Source organism: Chamaea fasciata, unplaced genomic scaffold, assembly GCF_029207755.1.
Source record: "Chamaea fasciata isolate MVZ Bird 193981 ecotype frontalis unplaced genomic scaffold, bChaFas1.0.hap1 SCAF_5, whole genome shotgun sequence".
NCBI lineage: Eukaryota > Metazoa > Chordata > Aves > Passeriformes > Sylviidae > Chamaea > Chamaea fasciata.
The window spans coordinates 42,523,410-42,540,297 of NW_027094090.1; the positions used below are offsets into that span (position 1 = coordinate 42,523,410).

Below are 16,888 nucleotides of genomic sequence, written 5' to 3' on the forward strand. Positions count from 1 at the left end.
GTACGTGTCAATTCTTCCGCTTTGGGGACTGAACTGTCCCTTTTATGGGTCTATTACTGGCTCTGGGTTTTTGTATGTGTGATAACACCTGCCTGAGAAAACAGATATTCATTTGCTTCCCTGCTAATCTTTGAGCTTTCTTAATGTGCTATAGAAAAAAAATCGAGAGCAAAACAATTCACATCCCCAAGCGATCTCAGTACTTCTGCTAACAATGGAGAACTTGTCCTTCACCCTCCCCTAAAACCCTTTACATGAGGCAGTTAGCCCTGCCTTTGCTTGCCTTCTGTTGAGACCAGTCTGCTGTGTCCAGCCATTGGAAGTTGGCATGTGCACAAGAATGTTTCATGGGGCTGTGTGTGTTCAGATGAAATATGTACACTCCAGTGTGTTCTGCTGTGCTTGTGTATCTGTACTGCTCAGTCAGGAGGAGATGAGCAGCTTCCCAAATAATCTGTTCTGCAACAGCAGAAAGTCCATTTGGGGAGCTGTATTCCTGGAAATACAGTGAAAAATAGGGAAGTCAAAAAGGCAAGTTCTGAATCAGACTACAATACTAAGCAACAGTCTCATTAATGGTGCTTTTTGCCGAACCCTGTTTCACTTGCTTTCAGAACTGTCTGCATTAATGACTACTTCCACTTGCTAGTTATTTACATAAAGTATTGTTCTCATGTCACTGCTAGCAGCTAGATAGCTGCTTCTTGCTAGGTGAGATGAAAAAGCAACAGATAGAACAAGTTTCAAATGAATTCAGAGAAAGCTGGGTTGAATGTGTTGCTAGGAAGGACAAAATATTCTTCCCATAATGTCCCCACTATGCACAAGGTCAAATACATCACCACTGGGAATGCCCTACAAGAGACCCTCACCAACAGGTGAAGGGGATGAGCAAAGGTAGTCTGTGCTTCCCTGGATTTGATGTCTTTACTTATTTCTCAGCCTTTTCTGGAAAAAATTGGGTGAATCTATAGGGACAAAAAAAGAAAAGAAAGGAGAATATCAAGATTTCTGAGGAGAAGGCATAGGAAAGAAGAAATTGCAGACCTGCCCAGTGTCTGTGATAGGTGGCATTTTTGCATAGTCTCTGGTGGACAAGCATGGTGTCTAATCCTCATGACCAGCAGTGAAGCTCTTCATACAGCTAGAGAGGTCACCAGGCTGTCTGTCAAGTCTGGTGTTGCCACACTGCTCCCACAAGTTTTGAATCAGCTTCAGGTTCCTGATGGTGGATAGGCAAATACAAATCAGTCTGAAACATTAAATCCCTCCCCTGAACTTAAGTTTCTTCCCAGAAAAAATGAGACAATTCAAATACATTCCATATGAATTCATGCAAATATACCCTGGTGTGATTTAAATTCTGCTCAAAATGAGCTTCTTTTGTGCTTTTGGCCCGTGACACTGAATTGACTACAGATCCAGAGGTTTTATCTGAAGAGCAAACCTTACCATATGAATGTTGATTGAAAATTCAGTTACAGACAATTCTAATACACTTTGAATAAGTTAGAACTCCAAAGGGTGCTATATTGATGCTGCAACTTGACAGTGAGTGACTCTTCATCTAAGCAAGAGAAAACCCGAATGTAAAGCCCAGGTCCATAAAACAGGTTTTACTGCAGTTTGCTGCTGAAATGTCAGAGCCAGCTGATCTCATTCCAGTGTGAGGGCTCTTCATTGTTTTGATTAATCTGCCCAAAAATACAAGAGCTGATGACAGGATGGCTGTAAAGATTGGTGCCCAAAAGTTCAGAGCATTTTGACTTAATTGAACAGGCATTTGAAGACATAATTACTATATAAACTTATATGATGTGCACTTACTGAAGGCAGTGAAATAAAACAAATCAATATTTTGAAAAATTTCTGCAATAGTCAAATATATTAATATCTTGGGTGAATAATTAGTTCCCAGACTAATATGTGTTTTCTAGCTTTGTACAACCCATTGATCTAAAGAATTTTGATTGTTTGGCCTTTTTATTGCCCCAGAAATGTGGTTGCAATGATGACTTAGCTACAAAATTAATTCCTATCACAGCATAGGTTAAATTAAAGCAAAAAACCCCCCAAAACTTATTAATCCAATTTAATAGACTTTAAATGTATAGAAGGCTTCTGAAGAGAGAAAGGTAATAGTCTGTTCTCCATGCTTAAGGAACGCAAGTAACACAATACTGCAAGGGAGCAAAAAGTGACACTGAAGGACATTATTTTAAGAATAAAGACTGCTGTCATTTGAGTAGACCCAGACAGATGATGAGCTCTGTAACACTGGCAAGTAAAAATTACTTATTTCAGAACTGATGAAGATAATATTGACTCTACTGGATAGAGGATGGGTTATTCTTCTACTCTGTTTTCCTAAAGTACTAAAGTAAAAAACTGAGCAATTTAAAAGTTTTACAACATAGTAGGAACTTTTGATAGAACACTTCATTTTATATTTCTAGACATGTGGGAGAGGAGAACTTAGAGATAGTTATAAGCAGGGGGAAGAAAACAATGCAGTATGTCAAAACCTGAAATATCTGTCTTTTATTACTTTGAAGGCTTATTAATATTTGTATCTTTGACATGCTACCTACTTAATATAATAAGGTTTATCTAGACCCACCTTATCATGCCAAACCTGAGCTAGAGCCACATAATATTAAATATGCCTTCCAAACAATTGGTTGATCTTTGAAAACTGAAAATGCTTTAATATTTTTAACACTTTCACTTGATGAAATGTGCTAGTTTTTCATTCCTAGAGGTAGGCAGAGAAAGTCAAACAAGATTTGAAGACACACACAACCAAAAGTGGGTAAAATTTAAGAAAAAAAGAGTTCAACCTATTGTGAAGAAGGAAAAAAATAAAGGAAAAAAGAAAAGTACACAAGACCTTAGAATAAACAATGCAGACACTATGCTCGGCTGAATTCTAAATATAACATTTTTGTGGACAGTAATCAATTTCAGATATGGTAAAGTAAATATTCCCAGTAGATGGATAAAATGTAACTGATGTTATTTTCTAGGGCAAAAACTGAGTCTTTGTCCTCAAGGTTACTGCAGGAAGCAAAATCTGCGCATCAGTGCTTGCAGCAAATAACCCAAGTGACTCAAAAGCTTTTCTTGAACCCAGAGATGCAATGTATTAGAAAAAGCACTTAAAAATTCATTTCCATTCCATATCTCTTTCCAGCTGCAAGTAGGTTTGGTTATTTTTGACCCAGTGGTGCCTCTAAATCCTGGCTGTCACTGAGAAACTGGAATGAGTAAAGTGTGCCCCAAATAATGGGAAACTAGGCAAGAAGGGAGAGTTTAATCTTCTTGATAATTGTAAATCTAGTTTCTAGGGAATAACTTCAAAACTGGAGCTCGTCTTTTGATGATTCTGAAGATCTGGTAGTATGACCAAATATCAGCTTTTGTATTGCTATGCTCCATCTGGTCTCAGGATGGCTGATTTGCCAGCCCACTCTGTCAGCATGTTTGTGTTTATTTTTAGTACAGACTGCAGACAGACAATTGCTATTGGCTGTGGTGTGATTTCTTCACATTTTCAGGTGTCCATTATCAGTCCTTTGCTGGATGTTGCCTCTCCCTCCAGAACTGGCAGAATGTATGACGAGAGAGGTCCTCAACCCTTGTAGTGCTCCATCGTCTATCTCAGCATCATTCATTAAATGGCAGCAGTTTCTAAGGTGTTTCAAGTTTTCCTGGTTGATTTGGTATTGAAACAGCAAGAAAGGCTTACCTGAGCTGTTCTGCCAGCTTTGCTCTGAAAGCAGTAACCTCAGCCAGAGGGGCTGTGATAAATGGTGGGAAACTGTAACACATACAACCACTAGACACTTCTCTGCAGGTAAGTTTTCACTAGAACTGTAGCTTTAGTTGATTACCAAAGTGCTAAGATCCAAAACATGTTGAAACAGAAAGAATCTTGTAATGAGACTGGAAACAATTCATGAAGAAATGGTTGCGGTGGAGTTAAATTCAGAAATGTGTTTGGTGGCTGTGAAGGCAAGTTGCTGACCTTACTGATAGAGCAGAGAAGTATTTAATTGTCAACAGGAAAGATATCTTGCAGTCTTCAAAGAAAAAAGCACTTGTGTTCTTTTGCTGCTTCCTCCTCAAACAGATTTTCACATTTCCATGGAAAATAGCATCTTATCAAGTAGATGACATGTTTTGATATTTCAAATGCTTTATTTAATTGCCAAAATCAAATGATGCTTGCCTCTGTGTCCTGCAGTTGAACTTTGCCCTTAGTAGAGCACTGTTATCACTTTATAGAACCACACAGAAAAGTTTGAAGTGGAAATTATATACATTTTTTACATAATGACAGTTAATACTTTTCCGCATAGTAAAATTGCTTTCTTATCATTTTCATTAAATGGTTATTTGCAATGTAAAATGTCCATTATAAACTGGCAGATTGAATTCAGGAATCCCTGTGTGAAATTCCATGGTTTATATGCAAGAGTTTCATATAACTAACTGGTAAATATGAATTAATAATTTGCTATGATCTCCTCTTCTTTTATGCTTATTCTGCTCTCAAAAGCAGTCCCAGAATTCCAGAACCCGGAAGTAATTTTGTCTAAAAAATAAATGACATTCACACCTCTGAAACCTGATCTCTTGAGTGCACAGCTCCTGCATATGACTTGTTTGTTCAAAGTTGGTTTTTTAAGTTTTTGGGTTGCTTTCTGTCACTATTTACAGAGCTAGACAACCTAGTGGAATTTAAAACATTACTATTTTTGTAAAGGCTACTTAATATTTTGCTGATGTTTCTCAAAGCCATTACATTTTCTTAATCATAAAAATGTAGAAAAGTCAAAGTTTCCAGTTCATCTTTAAGCCACTGTTATGATATTTAGATATGATGTTTACAAAACCATCAGGGAATTTGACAATAATCTTGGACTACCTTCAGTCATACTAACTTCCTGCATTGTTGCTTATCTTTACATTTTCTTTAGAAATGGTGCTTTTATCTTGATGCTTTCATTTTTAATATTGGGCATGAGGAACCTGCTCCTCACTCCACCCCAGTCCCATCATTGCACACAAGGAGAATATATTCCTCCTATTACTCCATAGCTAAATCCCTAAAGCATTTGTCTGTGAAGGAGGGAAAATGAAATAAAGGGGTCCCAATCCCCTGATCACCAAGCTGGGTGCGTGGCCATGCTTCTCTCTTCCTTTGAATCTGGGTGGCTCTGCAAAATATAGTGCAGTGCTCCTGAGAACAGGGCCAAAGACTAGCACTGCATGGCTTCCCACAGCCTGTGGAACAGCCCTGCTGTTGTGGTGTGAAGAGCCAGTGGGCAGTGCTTGCCTCCAAGGACATACGCCTTTGTGTCTGACTGGTCAGAACATACAAGCCTGGCCTGGTTTGCCATAAGAAGGTGCAGAAGGTGCTGGAATGGGTGCATTGCATGTCTTTGGTCTGGAAACGTGCTGGTCCTCAGCCTTAGTCAACACAGTAAGGTTTGGTAATGGGCATGGAGTATTGGGTGGGAAGAGCACAAAGCTTGAATTGACCCATAGTTGGATAGGCAAGGGCCACAGGAGATGGTGGGGATGCAGCAAGATGAAACCCAGCAAAATGGCCATGAGCTATAGCCATTCTGAGTAAGATCAACAAGAGGGTTACCAGAAGGAAAGGTTAGACTTCAGTCACTCTTTTCAGGAAGTTTTATCAGCAGGAACCCTAAGAGAGAGGACTGCACAAAGAAGCATCTGATTGACTAGCTCTTGCTATCTTAAATCTGATGGGCAAATATTTTTGGAGGAAAACAGGGTAAACATATTTATTCAGCATAAACTGTTTGTTCCTCTGAGGAAAACTGTGGGAATTTTCATGCTCGCAGCTGGCACGCATACTGCAGTGCAATGCAGTTTGCAGTCAGACTAGCAGTACCCTGGTTATAGCTGACCCCAGAAGTCTAATCTTTTGCTAAACATTTTGAAGTGTTTTCTTCCTAAATACTAACTTAGTTGTTTACTGTCTACATAAAAATTGCTAATGGTAGGGCTGCTAACTGCAAGCAGGATCCATGATGCTTTAAATTGCAGAGTATGGCTCAACAGAAGCGCACTGGGAGTCTGGGTGGGGGCTGAAGGAGGGACTGCATAATGACATGACACAAAGGTGTGCATTTGCAAGAGAGAAAACCTGGGGCTTTGCCGAGTTTTCAGTTATAGTCCAGGTTGAAATACAGAACACCAGTTATGCAACCCAGAGCCAGATTTTTGGCTCTCAATGAAATAACGTTGGTGGCCTATATGGAAATATAGATGGATTCATTCCCTGAACCCCCAGGGAACATGGTAGGTGTGTGTGGTTCTGGCACAGGCAGCCATGGAGCAGGAAGGGCGATGGTGCTGAGCTGCCAGTGGATAGGGAGCACAGCACAGCGTGGGATGCCCAGCAAACCTTTTGATCAGTGCATGGAACTTGGCAATCCTGCGGCTCGCTCTCGCCAAGGTTGGATTTGCGAAGAGATTCAGTGACATGCAGCCATTCCTTCAGGGTATATGATTGAAGTTCATGGCAGTTACCTGATTTGCCAAAAAAATTTGCTAAACTCAAGCACTGCCTCCTCCTCCACCCCCAGCAGCAACCTCATCCCACACACATGCACGCTACACTACAGGTACATTAGGATGCCCACTTAAATGTTGCTATGTAGCACAAATTCTATTTGAAATGCAGTGAATGCCCAATTATAGCGCCTAATAGCATTCTTCATTCCCACAACTCTTTGTTTGATCCAAAGGTTAGAGCATGTAAAATATCATCAAGAAAACAGTGCTTACTGACTGAGGCAATTGGATTCCTCTGGAACAATATGAAACAAGACTTAACAAACTGCCAAGTGGTACCACCATATCAATGAGATACTTTCTTCTCAACTTCTGGCAAAGGAGTAATTGCCTCTAAGAAGTCATTGCTTTATTCTCAGGGATGATATTTAAAAGATTTAGATGCTATGCCTCTGCCTTCACTGATGCTATTAATTGGTTTTGCGACACATCCCCATTTTGTCATTTCTAAAGGTGAAGGCTGTTCTGTGTTTTGTTAATGATGACAGCACTGCTGAGAAAAAGGAAGGTCTAAAATATTTGACTTTAAGAACATGACAGATTAAATAACCTGAGGGGTCCTAATAATCATCATTCACAATGTAGGAGATGACAAGGGGAAATTTCTAAGATGACATTTTGTCACTTGTGGTAGTCACTTAAAATGACAAAAGCTATACATTCTGCTCTGCAGCTTCTTTACTCTAATTGGGCCAATTTTGCTATCATGCTATTATCCTGCAGAGCAGAACTGGTGACAAACAAAGAGTCTTTTGTGATCTCAGATGAATATTTTTCCATGAGCTCAAGAAAATATCTTGCCAAAAGAAAATGAAAATTGTCCCCGCATTCTGTGACTGGCCAGAAGGCTAAGGCTCATGTCTGTCTGGAGAAAGTCTGATCTGTATTTTTAGTTCCTGCTTGCTTATGGTGGGATTTTACAGAAGGGGCCACAACTCAGAGGAACCGTAATCGCATTTGGGATTTTTCCTGTTATGTGAAATAACTTACCTTGGGATATGGCCTGGGAAAAAGAGGGTTAAACTTCCCTTCCGCACTCTTCGCAATTTTGGCAGTCTGCTTTAATTTAACCATATTTCTATTATGCATCAGCACATAATAATTCCCCTTAAGTATGTAATGACACAAAACTTGATTGTGTTAGCACATGCTTCTTTGTAGCTATTGGGGAACTTAATCCATTTTAAAAATGTTTGAACTTTGGGAGAAAATTTATCATCAACAGCTACATGAAGAGTAGTAAGGAAGTGGTTCTAAAAGCTGTTAATGTAGTGTGAAATCCTGAAAGAACCCTTCTTGTTAAGACAAAAGCATATTATTTAATATCATTCAGAAGCTTTGGGCAAGAATATGTTTAGTAACACACATTTGTTAACATGGAATAAAATTACACTGGAGTGTAACATGGAGTGTATTTGGAGTGGGCATATATCCAGCTCATCTAAAATACAGTCATTTCATGGAAGTGTTAAGCTGTTAAAATATATTGTTATCAAGAAACAGTTGTTTATTATAATAAGCATTGTTTTTCTGCATGACAGAAGTAGGAAAATGTCATTATTAACGTTGTCCATGATTTGCACAAAGATAGCCTTCGTTTCCATCTACTGAACAAGATATTTATATTCACTGTTTAGGAGAAACTAAAATTGGAAAACTGAAGGTAAATATTTCTCTCAATCTTTTGGCACATTTCAGTCTGCAGGGTTCAGATTAAGCAGTGTTGGTGGTGTGCAGTTCTTTAGCATTATGTAAGGCACCAAACTTTGTAAAACAGACTACCAAAAATATTATGGCGATGTCACTTTGGCTGAAGAGCTGCACATTTTCCCAGACTTTCCCTCTTGCCCTTTAGTCCATCTGCGAATGTTAAAATTCATAGAAACATACATTAGTTTGGGTTGGAGAAGTCCTTTAAAGACGATCTAGAACAGCCCCCCTGAAATGAGCAGGGACATCTTCAACTAGATCGGGTTGCTCCGAGGTCTATTCAACCTGACCTTCAGTGCTTTCAGGGAAGCTCTCCAGACAACCTGTTTCAGTCTTTCACATTTCTCACTGTAGAAAAATCCTTCTTTATATCTAGTCTGAATCTGTCCTCTTTTGGTTTAAAACCATTGCCCTTTGTCCTATAGCAACAGTTCCTACTAAAGTCACCATCTTTCTTGTAAGCCCCCTCTAAGTACTAGAAGGCTGCCATAACATGTCCCCAGAGCCTTCTCTTCTCCAAGCTAAATAGCTCCAACTCTCTCACCCCTTCTTCACAGGAATATATTTCATCTCTCTAACCATTTTTGTGTCTCCCTCTTCTAGACCCTCTCCAACAGGTCCATGTCTCTTCTCTGCTGGGGCCCCAGAGCTGGATGCAATACTTCAGGTGGAGTCTCACCACAGCGGAGCAGAGCAGAGGGCCAGTTACCTTCCTCAACCTGCTGGACACTACTGCCTGTTTATGCAGCTCGAGATACACTTGGGACCACTCAGCTTGGTGTTGCCTGTAAATATGGTGAGGGAGCAGTTGATCCCACTCTCTGTGACAGTGATGAAGATATTAAACACTGTCCTTCCCAATATAGATCTTTGAAGGACACCCCTCACCACCAATCTCCATCTGGACATTGAACCAGATTATGATTTACCAGCTCCTGACTCCAGCAAGAGTTGTTTCATTAGCTAAGAGTGCTCACATCTCATTTGTAGGTACCCTTACTATTACTTCTGCCTTCCTGAAATTCGAGGTCAAATTGGAGGTTTTGTTGCATTAATGCAGCTTCCTCATGAAGTATGCCTGTTTCCAACTCTGCAGCTACATGGTGCTCATGTAGCTGAATTGAGTGCCATTCTACTGCTGACCCACCTGAGCCACCTGTGCCAAAGCTCCCTGAGCATCTCAGTTTTTTCCTCATAAACTCATCCCATCCCAGATTTCTTGCATAAAAAGGACAATAAACTGCTGAAAACTTAAAGGAAGGATGCCATCCTTACAGGATAATCTCTAGTCTCTACTGAAAGATCCTTGTAAATGCCATTCACTGCAAAAGTGCATCAACATGAAATGTCTGCATCAAGCGAAGGAGTCTGCATCAAGCAGCATATGTTCTGACAGAGAACTCTTTCAGAAGATGACAAGACTTAAAAATGTCTTAATTGGGACTGACACAATGAAATATATTAATTATTTGACAGTGCATAATATCTTTATTTAGAACAATAAAGCATATGTATATAATGTAAATTCCAAATCTGAACTGGTATAAAAAGGAATCTGGGAAAACAACTATCTTTAAGAGGATACATATGTACATACACATCACATTTTATAAACTTTGTTGATTATCTTCAGTCAGAATGTAACTACACAAAACTGTGCTGACATTTACATTGAAATAAATGAATTTGCCCATAATGCAACCAGCAAACGTCTGTGTCTCTATCACTAAAGAGTCTGAAGTTTATGCGTTCCATTAATTTGATAACAAAATAGCAACATGCCACCATTACTGTAAATCTGCATTTAAGACAGTTGAATCACGTTCCTGGATTGAAAAATGTTGGATAATTCTTAAATGTAAATCTACGTTAAAATATCAGTATTTTATGTGTACAGTTGGATTTTCAATTTAATAACTCTATTTTGTGTACTGAACAGTTTCAGCATGTTACGTAGAGCAACAGAGAAAACACAGCTGCTGCAGATGAGAATCTTAAAAATGTGCAGGTTGTACACATACTCCACAGCAAAGCACATTTCATAAGTTTGCTCATAAAATAACCTTTTGATGAAATAAGTACCATTAATTCATTCAAGTAAACAAAAATCTAAAGTAGAACAGTTACTCAGTATAAGACAATCCACTTTTTTATTCTCACAAGGCCACTAGTAATTGCATGCAAAGTTCAACTATTTCAAATAAAACCTAAAATTTTAAGTTTCTCACCAAACCACAGATATCCAAAAGCCAAATTTGGTTGACTTTTACGTAGAAAAATTAAAACACTGCTTTTTTCCCCGACTTTATTTTAAGAGGGAGGTTGTTGATTTTCCAACTGTGTTAATGCATGGGCTTTCTACCCAAAAAGAAGACTGAAAAACTGATCACTCTTTAGAAGTTTAACTTCTTTAGAAGTTAAGAAACAATTAAAGGTCTATTTCTGACACCCCATCTCCAACTGAAGAGTACCTTTTTCTATTTCCAGTGATTTCAAAGATGTCTCACAAGTCAGTAGTATTTCAGAATCTCATTATGTCCAAAGTAAAGATTTCCTCAGTGAGCACAGAAAGTTTCCAGTAAGTTCACAGTCCCACTTCAAAGTGCCATGCCATCTAGTGTATCCACGAATGTCCAGAAGTCTCCTGCTTTGCAAAACCCAAATCAGATCTCTCTTGAGAACACCCAATCAGATCACTCTTGTGTTCAGATCTCTTAAAATGAGGGCAAAGACTGGGAAAACCATGTTGTCCAACAACAGTTCTGCTACTCCAGGTGTCATATGACTTCTGTGCACATTCAAAGAACAGTGTTTGTGATGTGAAGGTCAAAAGTTTATATATGAGTTTTCTTTCTGTTCTCATATAACTTAAAATTTACCTTGCTCCACAGAAGAGATTAAAGTGTCTGACATAATTTGAAAGGGACTTACTTTAAGATGTTGCTCCTGGAAAGTGAACATTTTGTCATAGTCAGTTTTTCGTTATTGTATGTTTCAATTAATAACTGATATTTTCTATAGTATTGAAGATTAATAAGCCTAAAATATCATGCTTTTGAATATCAAAGTATAATTTGGGGCACACCAATGTGTCCCAAATTAGGTGTTATTGAATATCTGATTTTCTGGAAAAAATGCATTTAGAAAAATAAACATTTTTTATCAACAAAGAACATTAATAAATACAAGATTTTTGTTTTACTGAATCTAAGAAAAAACCCCAAACCCTCAAATGCATAAGCTAGCCTCAAGAGCACATTGTATGAAGTATTTAAGGTTTCTGTACAATGTGTAAGGAAAATTGCTTCTATTTACTGTGGATACTCTTCCATTCAGTCATAAACAATACACAATTATTTGCTGTATTACCAATAAGGTGCAAATTTTCATCAATTAAGTCATGCTGACATTTCTTTTAGGGTAACTCTTAAATAAGTTTGAAACTCAAAGTCTGAAGGCCTTGCGAGTAAAAAACTATACAGAGTAAAAGACGACCCAGCTTCAGATGGGGAATTCCATTGTTTGAGGAATGCACTTGCTTTTTTAAAGTGATGAGCAACCCTGGTTATTAATTGGTGAGTGCTCCAGCATCCTTAGAATAAACACGAAGGCCTAATTCTGATACTTAGCTTCTTTTGATCTAGTCTAAGTGAAGTTCCTCAGGTGATGAAAACCCCAAAGTTCCATTATACTTAATTTTTATACCAGCTGAATAGGATTTGAGGACCCTTTTCTGACAAACTGAAAGTGCAAAAAGGGCCTGAGTATAAATAAAAATTCCACATGATCAAATCCTTTAATCAGTGAATTAATGAGAAATTTCAACATTGATTGCAGTAGGGTCAAAATTCCACCCAGTGTGGCTACATGCCACATCATCAAGGATGGTAAGGTTCTGAGATTTTTTTTCTTTTGGTAAGTATGAAAGACAGTTTTACCAAAAATACACACAAACACACACACACAAACACACATATATATTATATGACATATTCTTTTTATGTATGGTTCTCAGAAAATTGAGCAGAAGATTAAAACCTCCACAAGAACTCTTAAAAAATTTAGTAACTATACATTTTAAGGAGAACTCCAACTTTATGCGAAACTTTAAAAGGGTTGTTTTGTTTTTGGTTTTTTTTTTTTTTTTTTTTTTTTTTTTTTTTTTAAGTATTCAAGTTACTCAAACTAAAACTCTTGCTGACCTGGTCAATATCATGATATATGACAGTTTGTCACCTTGTCTTCACCCTTCTGAATCACAACCCCTAATACAGGTAAATAATTCATACTCATTATCTGGGAAGAGACAAGATGGAAAAGATGCACAACTACACTTGAAATTTACCATTGTATTTTTAGGATTTACTTGAAAATGCACATCTGTACATCAGTCCTGTTCATATTCCATGGATACTGTAACAGTAATAGATGCAGAAGACAGGTGGGAAACAAAGCCTTTCTCTTTTCGTTCAAAAGAATTAATTTTCAAGAGTGGAGAATGCCAGGATATTAAAGCTTACTAATCACTTAAAACACAATGCAAGCATTAATTACAGCTGATGTAAGTAAAAGCTAAATACACTCTCAGGATCTTTCAGATTTTCTACGCAATACATTTAAAGACAAGGTATCAATGGCATGCATCTTCAGAATTTAAAATGCATTTCACGGGTTTGTCTTTACTGTGATGTTTGAACGCAATTCAGACTCTTTACTTCGCCTTAGCACGACTGGAAATTTCCCCAGTGTTCACATACCCAGCAGTTACTCTTAATTCTTCGAAACTCCATGAGGTACATTCACCTCCTGTTTACTTCGTCTTCATCCAGCATTTGCTTCTCCTGAACAGAGACCACCAACGCTGATGAATTCTTGAGGCTTTCTGGGGTGGGCAACCAGCCACCTGGCACCCAACAGAGACCACGTGTTGCTGTACACACAGCCTTTGACAGGAATAAACACAGATCCTTATAAGTCTAAGTCTAGAACATGAGCTCATGGCATGACTTTGCTTTCAAGTTTTATGTACAATATTGAAGAGTATGTTATCTTTAACCATTTCTGTAGTTTCTCTCAGTTCAGAGACCTTCATCTGAAGATGTCATTTTAAGGTAGAGGACACAGAATTTAAATTAAGGATGAAAAGGTATTTATGACAATGATTACACACAGTTGGAGGCATTTGAAAGATGCTTTTTTGTTCAGGACATACTTTGTTTGCCAGAGTCAGCTGAAAGTATTAATGCAATAAAAAAACCTCAAGTGTCACGCAAGGTAGATATTCACATAAGATACAGTTCTGCTAAGTGCACACTCTTCTTGTCATTGTTCAATTCAGTGTTGGTTTCACAGTAACAAACACAAATTGTCCTCATTTCTGTATCATGTCTACGGAGTCATGGGCAGCAACAACAGATGCAGACTCAGTCTGTCACTCCAGAAGGAATATGAATGTGCTTAAAGCTGCTTCATTTATGAAGCGAACATGGAACTGTTACCTGCCTGAAGAGAAAAACAGAAATCCTGATTTTGCGGATTATCTTCCTTTCTGTATTATTAAACAGTAGATAGAGCTTTTCAGACATACGACATAGACATTTTTTCTTATAATTTTGGAAATAAATTTAACGACGCTTGTATAGAGATTTCTTTGCTCAGAAAGGAAAATGTTGTAAGATGTACTTTCCTGGTCCAAGAACATACTTGCCTACAAAAGCTCATTCATGTTATCTAAGGTAATGGAACAACTCTCATGGTTTTACAGAACTGTTACATTTGGTCATTTTGGTATTGGCAATCTCTGGCAGCAAACTTCCATTCAAAATCATCTGGACAAACCAAACCGAATTTGCAACTTTGGAAAAATGGAACAACTTATCCAATGCAGTGACAACTTTCCTTCTCAATGAGCATATGGTAGAACAAAGCAGATAAGGAGACTGAAAAACCACTCAAGCTGTAGCTAACTCAATCATATTGAACACCAGAGAGTAATTGCTACAGGATAAACTGCAAAACTGAGATTGTCTGTTATACTCTTATGCTGCTCTTTCCACTCATGATAAAGAATGAAGAATTTAGTGATGTCTGAATTTTCCAGATTCTTACATAGATGTAATGGAATAAATACAGCACAGTTTCTGTGGTAAGAAGCCTCTTGCTAGAGAAGTGCTGTTCTGCAGAGGACAGCTAGGACTGAGAAACCTCACTCACCTTTGCTGTTCACTCTTACATACTAAAGCAAGACAGATGTATCTGATAAGGCTACAGAGACTACAGAAAAGTGCTGACTAAGCTACAGTTAATAAAATCTCAGCTTTACTTGGCCTATTCTCCTACACTCACTTGCTAATTTTACCAGATTGTGTTTTTTAGTTCACGTTGCTTTGAAACAGCTGTAGTGAAAGAACTGAAAGCTTCTCTGTATCAGCTCTAACACCAAAAAGGAGAACCAGTAGCTGTTCTTTATTCTGGAATTCTTGTAAATTTCATTTTGAAGCATTCAAGTTAAAAATCAAAGGTCTAAATTAATGGTACAGGATTAATTAAATTAGCTGCTAAAGATCTTATACACAAATGAAACCTACCGATAGTAAGACTTCTTTTTTTTCCTGAAAATGGACTCTGAATCACTTTTTATTGAAGCAGCTGAAAGTATTTAAGTCTATGGTAAAACTCTCACCATAGCCAACTTACCAGTATATGAAACAGTAACAGTGTTGAGGGAGAAAAAGCAACAGCTACACTTGTAGATGTTCCTTTTCTTTTTGCTGCAACATACTGGAAAAGAAAAGGTCCTTTATTACTACAGTAACAGTCTTTCAAGGAAATAGAATAGATGGTTTATAAGTTAGTTAAAATAAAAAGGGAACCGAAAGAAATAGAATTTATGTTTGATATTAGTTCTACCTACTTATAGATGAATATTCCTACTTTCTCAGGGAGGAGAAATTTGTGATAGTTATCTACGCCATATATGTCAAAACACATGCCATATATTTAAGAAGACATTTGATAGAGAATGCAATCTGTTTCAAGTTCCTGCAAAGGCCCTCCCCTGCATTGAACTGTTTATTCTTTTCTTCAAATAAAAAATGGTTTGTATTTTCTGTGAAGTTAAAAGGAAGATGTATGCTCCATTACACAGGTTTTAACACCTATGAGAATGACATGCAGAACGAACTATTTGTAGCACCCAATATACTTGGTGAAATTAATACACCGTCTTCCATTCTATATACTGCATTTGAAAAAAAATTGTTTTAAGAATTTATTACTTTAGCAAGCTGAAAGACTGACAATTTCAGCTCCTGTTACCAAACTGCTAGATCAGAATCTTGCCCTATTTGTCACTTTGCCAATGAGCAACACCAGGCATTTCATGCAGTGTGAGAATACAGGACATGTCCTTCTGCCACCTGCATCAGATCTTTCCCTAAATCATTCATAGTTAAAATCTGACCAAACATCATGAAATATGAAGTTAAACAATACTTTCAAAATGCTATAGCATGGGCTATTCTTACTTGAAATGTCCCTAAGTCCTTTACTGGATTCCACACAATTCCTTGCCCAAATCATGTCCAAGGACCTTCAAAGCCTTGAACTGTAATTTCTAAGGTATATTTGATTGGCTGAAAACGTCTTCTCTTTAAAAAAATCAGATAAAACACTGTATAAGTAGGAAGAGAGCCATGAATCATTTCAGGATGACCTTAGGAAGTTAGGATTTGAACAAGTTCTCATTAACTTTCCACAATTAAAAAAACCCAAAAACCACAAAAAACCAGAAAGTCATTGCTTTCTATTTATTTCCATAACTTCGACCTACACAGCAAATTCACTTCAAAATTACTTTACACGACAGAGCAAATAACAACATTTACTTTATTTTGTTGCTTTCCCTATAGGCCTCAGCAATCCTTTCTCACCGTGGGAATAAAGACAGACAAAATAATGTCCCCATAATAAAATGCTGTAGGTGGAACTATCCTCCATAAAAATTTCTATGTTTAAACCACAAAGTCCTTTAAAGGACACACTCTAAGCACATATTTTACCTCTGTGTTTGGGGTTTTTTTGGGTTTGTCATAGAACTAAACAGGAAGTAGTTCTCAGAGATAAAATTACATCTGTAAATACAAATTTTAAGTGCAACAATATACCTTATCTCATTTTCTTCTTGATAGTCATGACACTGTGTAGTTTCATCACTTTCTGGTCTGGATTTGGGATGTATTTTCTAGGAAAAAATGCATTAAATATAAATATTCTAAAGCTGTAAATATTCTAAAGCTTTCTTTAGTAACTAAATAATTGTATGTTTCAATTTGCTTCAGATGTTCAATATCAAAGTCATCTTGCACAATGTAGGCCAAATCTTGTCCTCTAACACACATCTAATATTGACATAAATTTTACTATTGAAGTTTTTGTATTGTAGGCAGGGGCATAGGGGCCAAAAGCAAAAAAATTCCTTTCTCAATATACAATAGGAGAAATGGAAAATTGGATGAATCACACAATTTTTGTTTCCAATTAGAGAGCAATCATGCTGTTAAGACAG

General features: G+C 37.5%; 1 protein-coding gene across 2 annotated transcripts in view; it reads right to left on the reverse strand.

The window, feature by feature from the left end:
- Positions 1–12,314: 12,314 nt before the first annotated feature.
- Positions 12,315–16,888, reverse strand: part of KITLG (KIT ligand) — a 52,323-nt gene continuing 47,749 nt past the window's right edge. For both annotated transcript variants that reach the window (XM_066183354.1, XM_066183353.1), the window contains 3 exons: positions 16,488–16,564; positions 15,019–15,102; positions 12,315–13,824 (listed from right to left, as the gene is read on the reverse strand). In XM_066183354.1, coding sequence (XP_066039451.1) covers positions 15,063–15,102; positions 16,488–16,564 — 117 coding nt within the window. In that variant the 3' untranslated portion in view covers positions 12,315–13,824; positions 15,019–15,062. The remainder of the gene's footprint in view (positions 13,825–15,018; positions 15,103–16,487; positions 16,565–16,888) is intronic.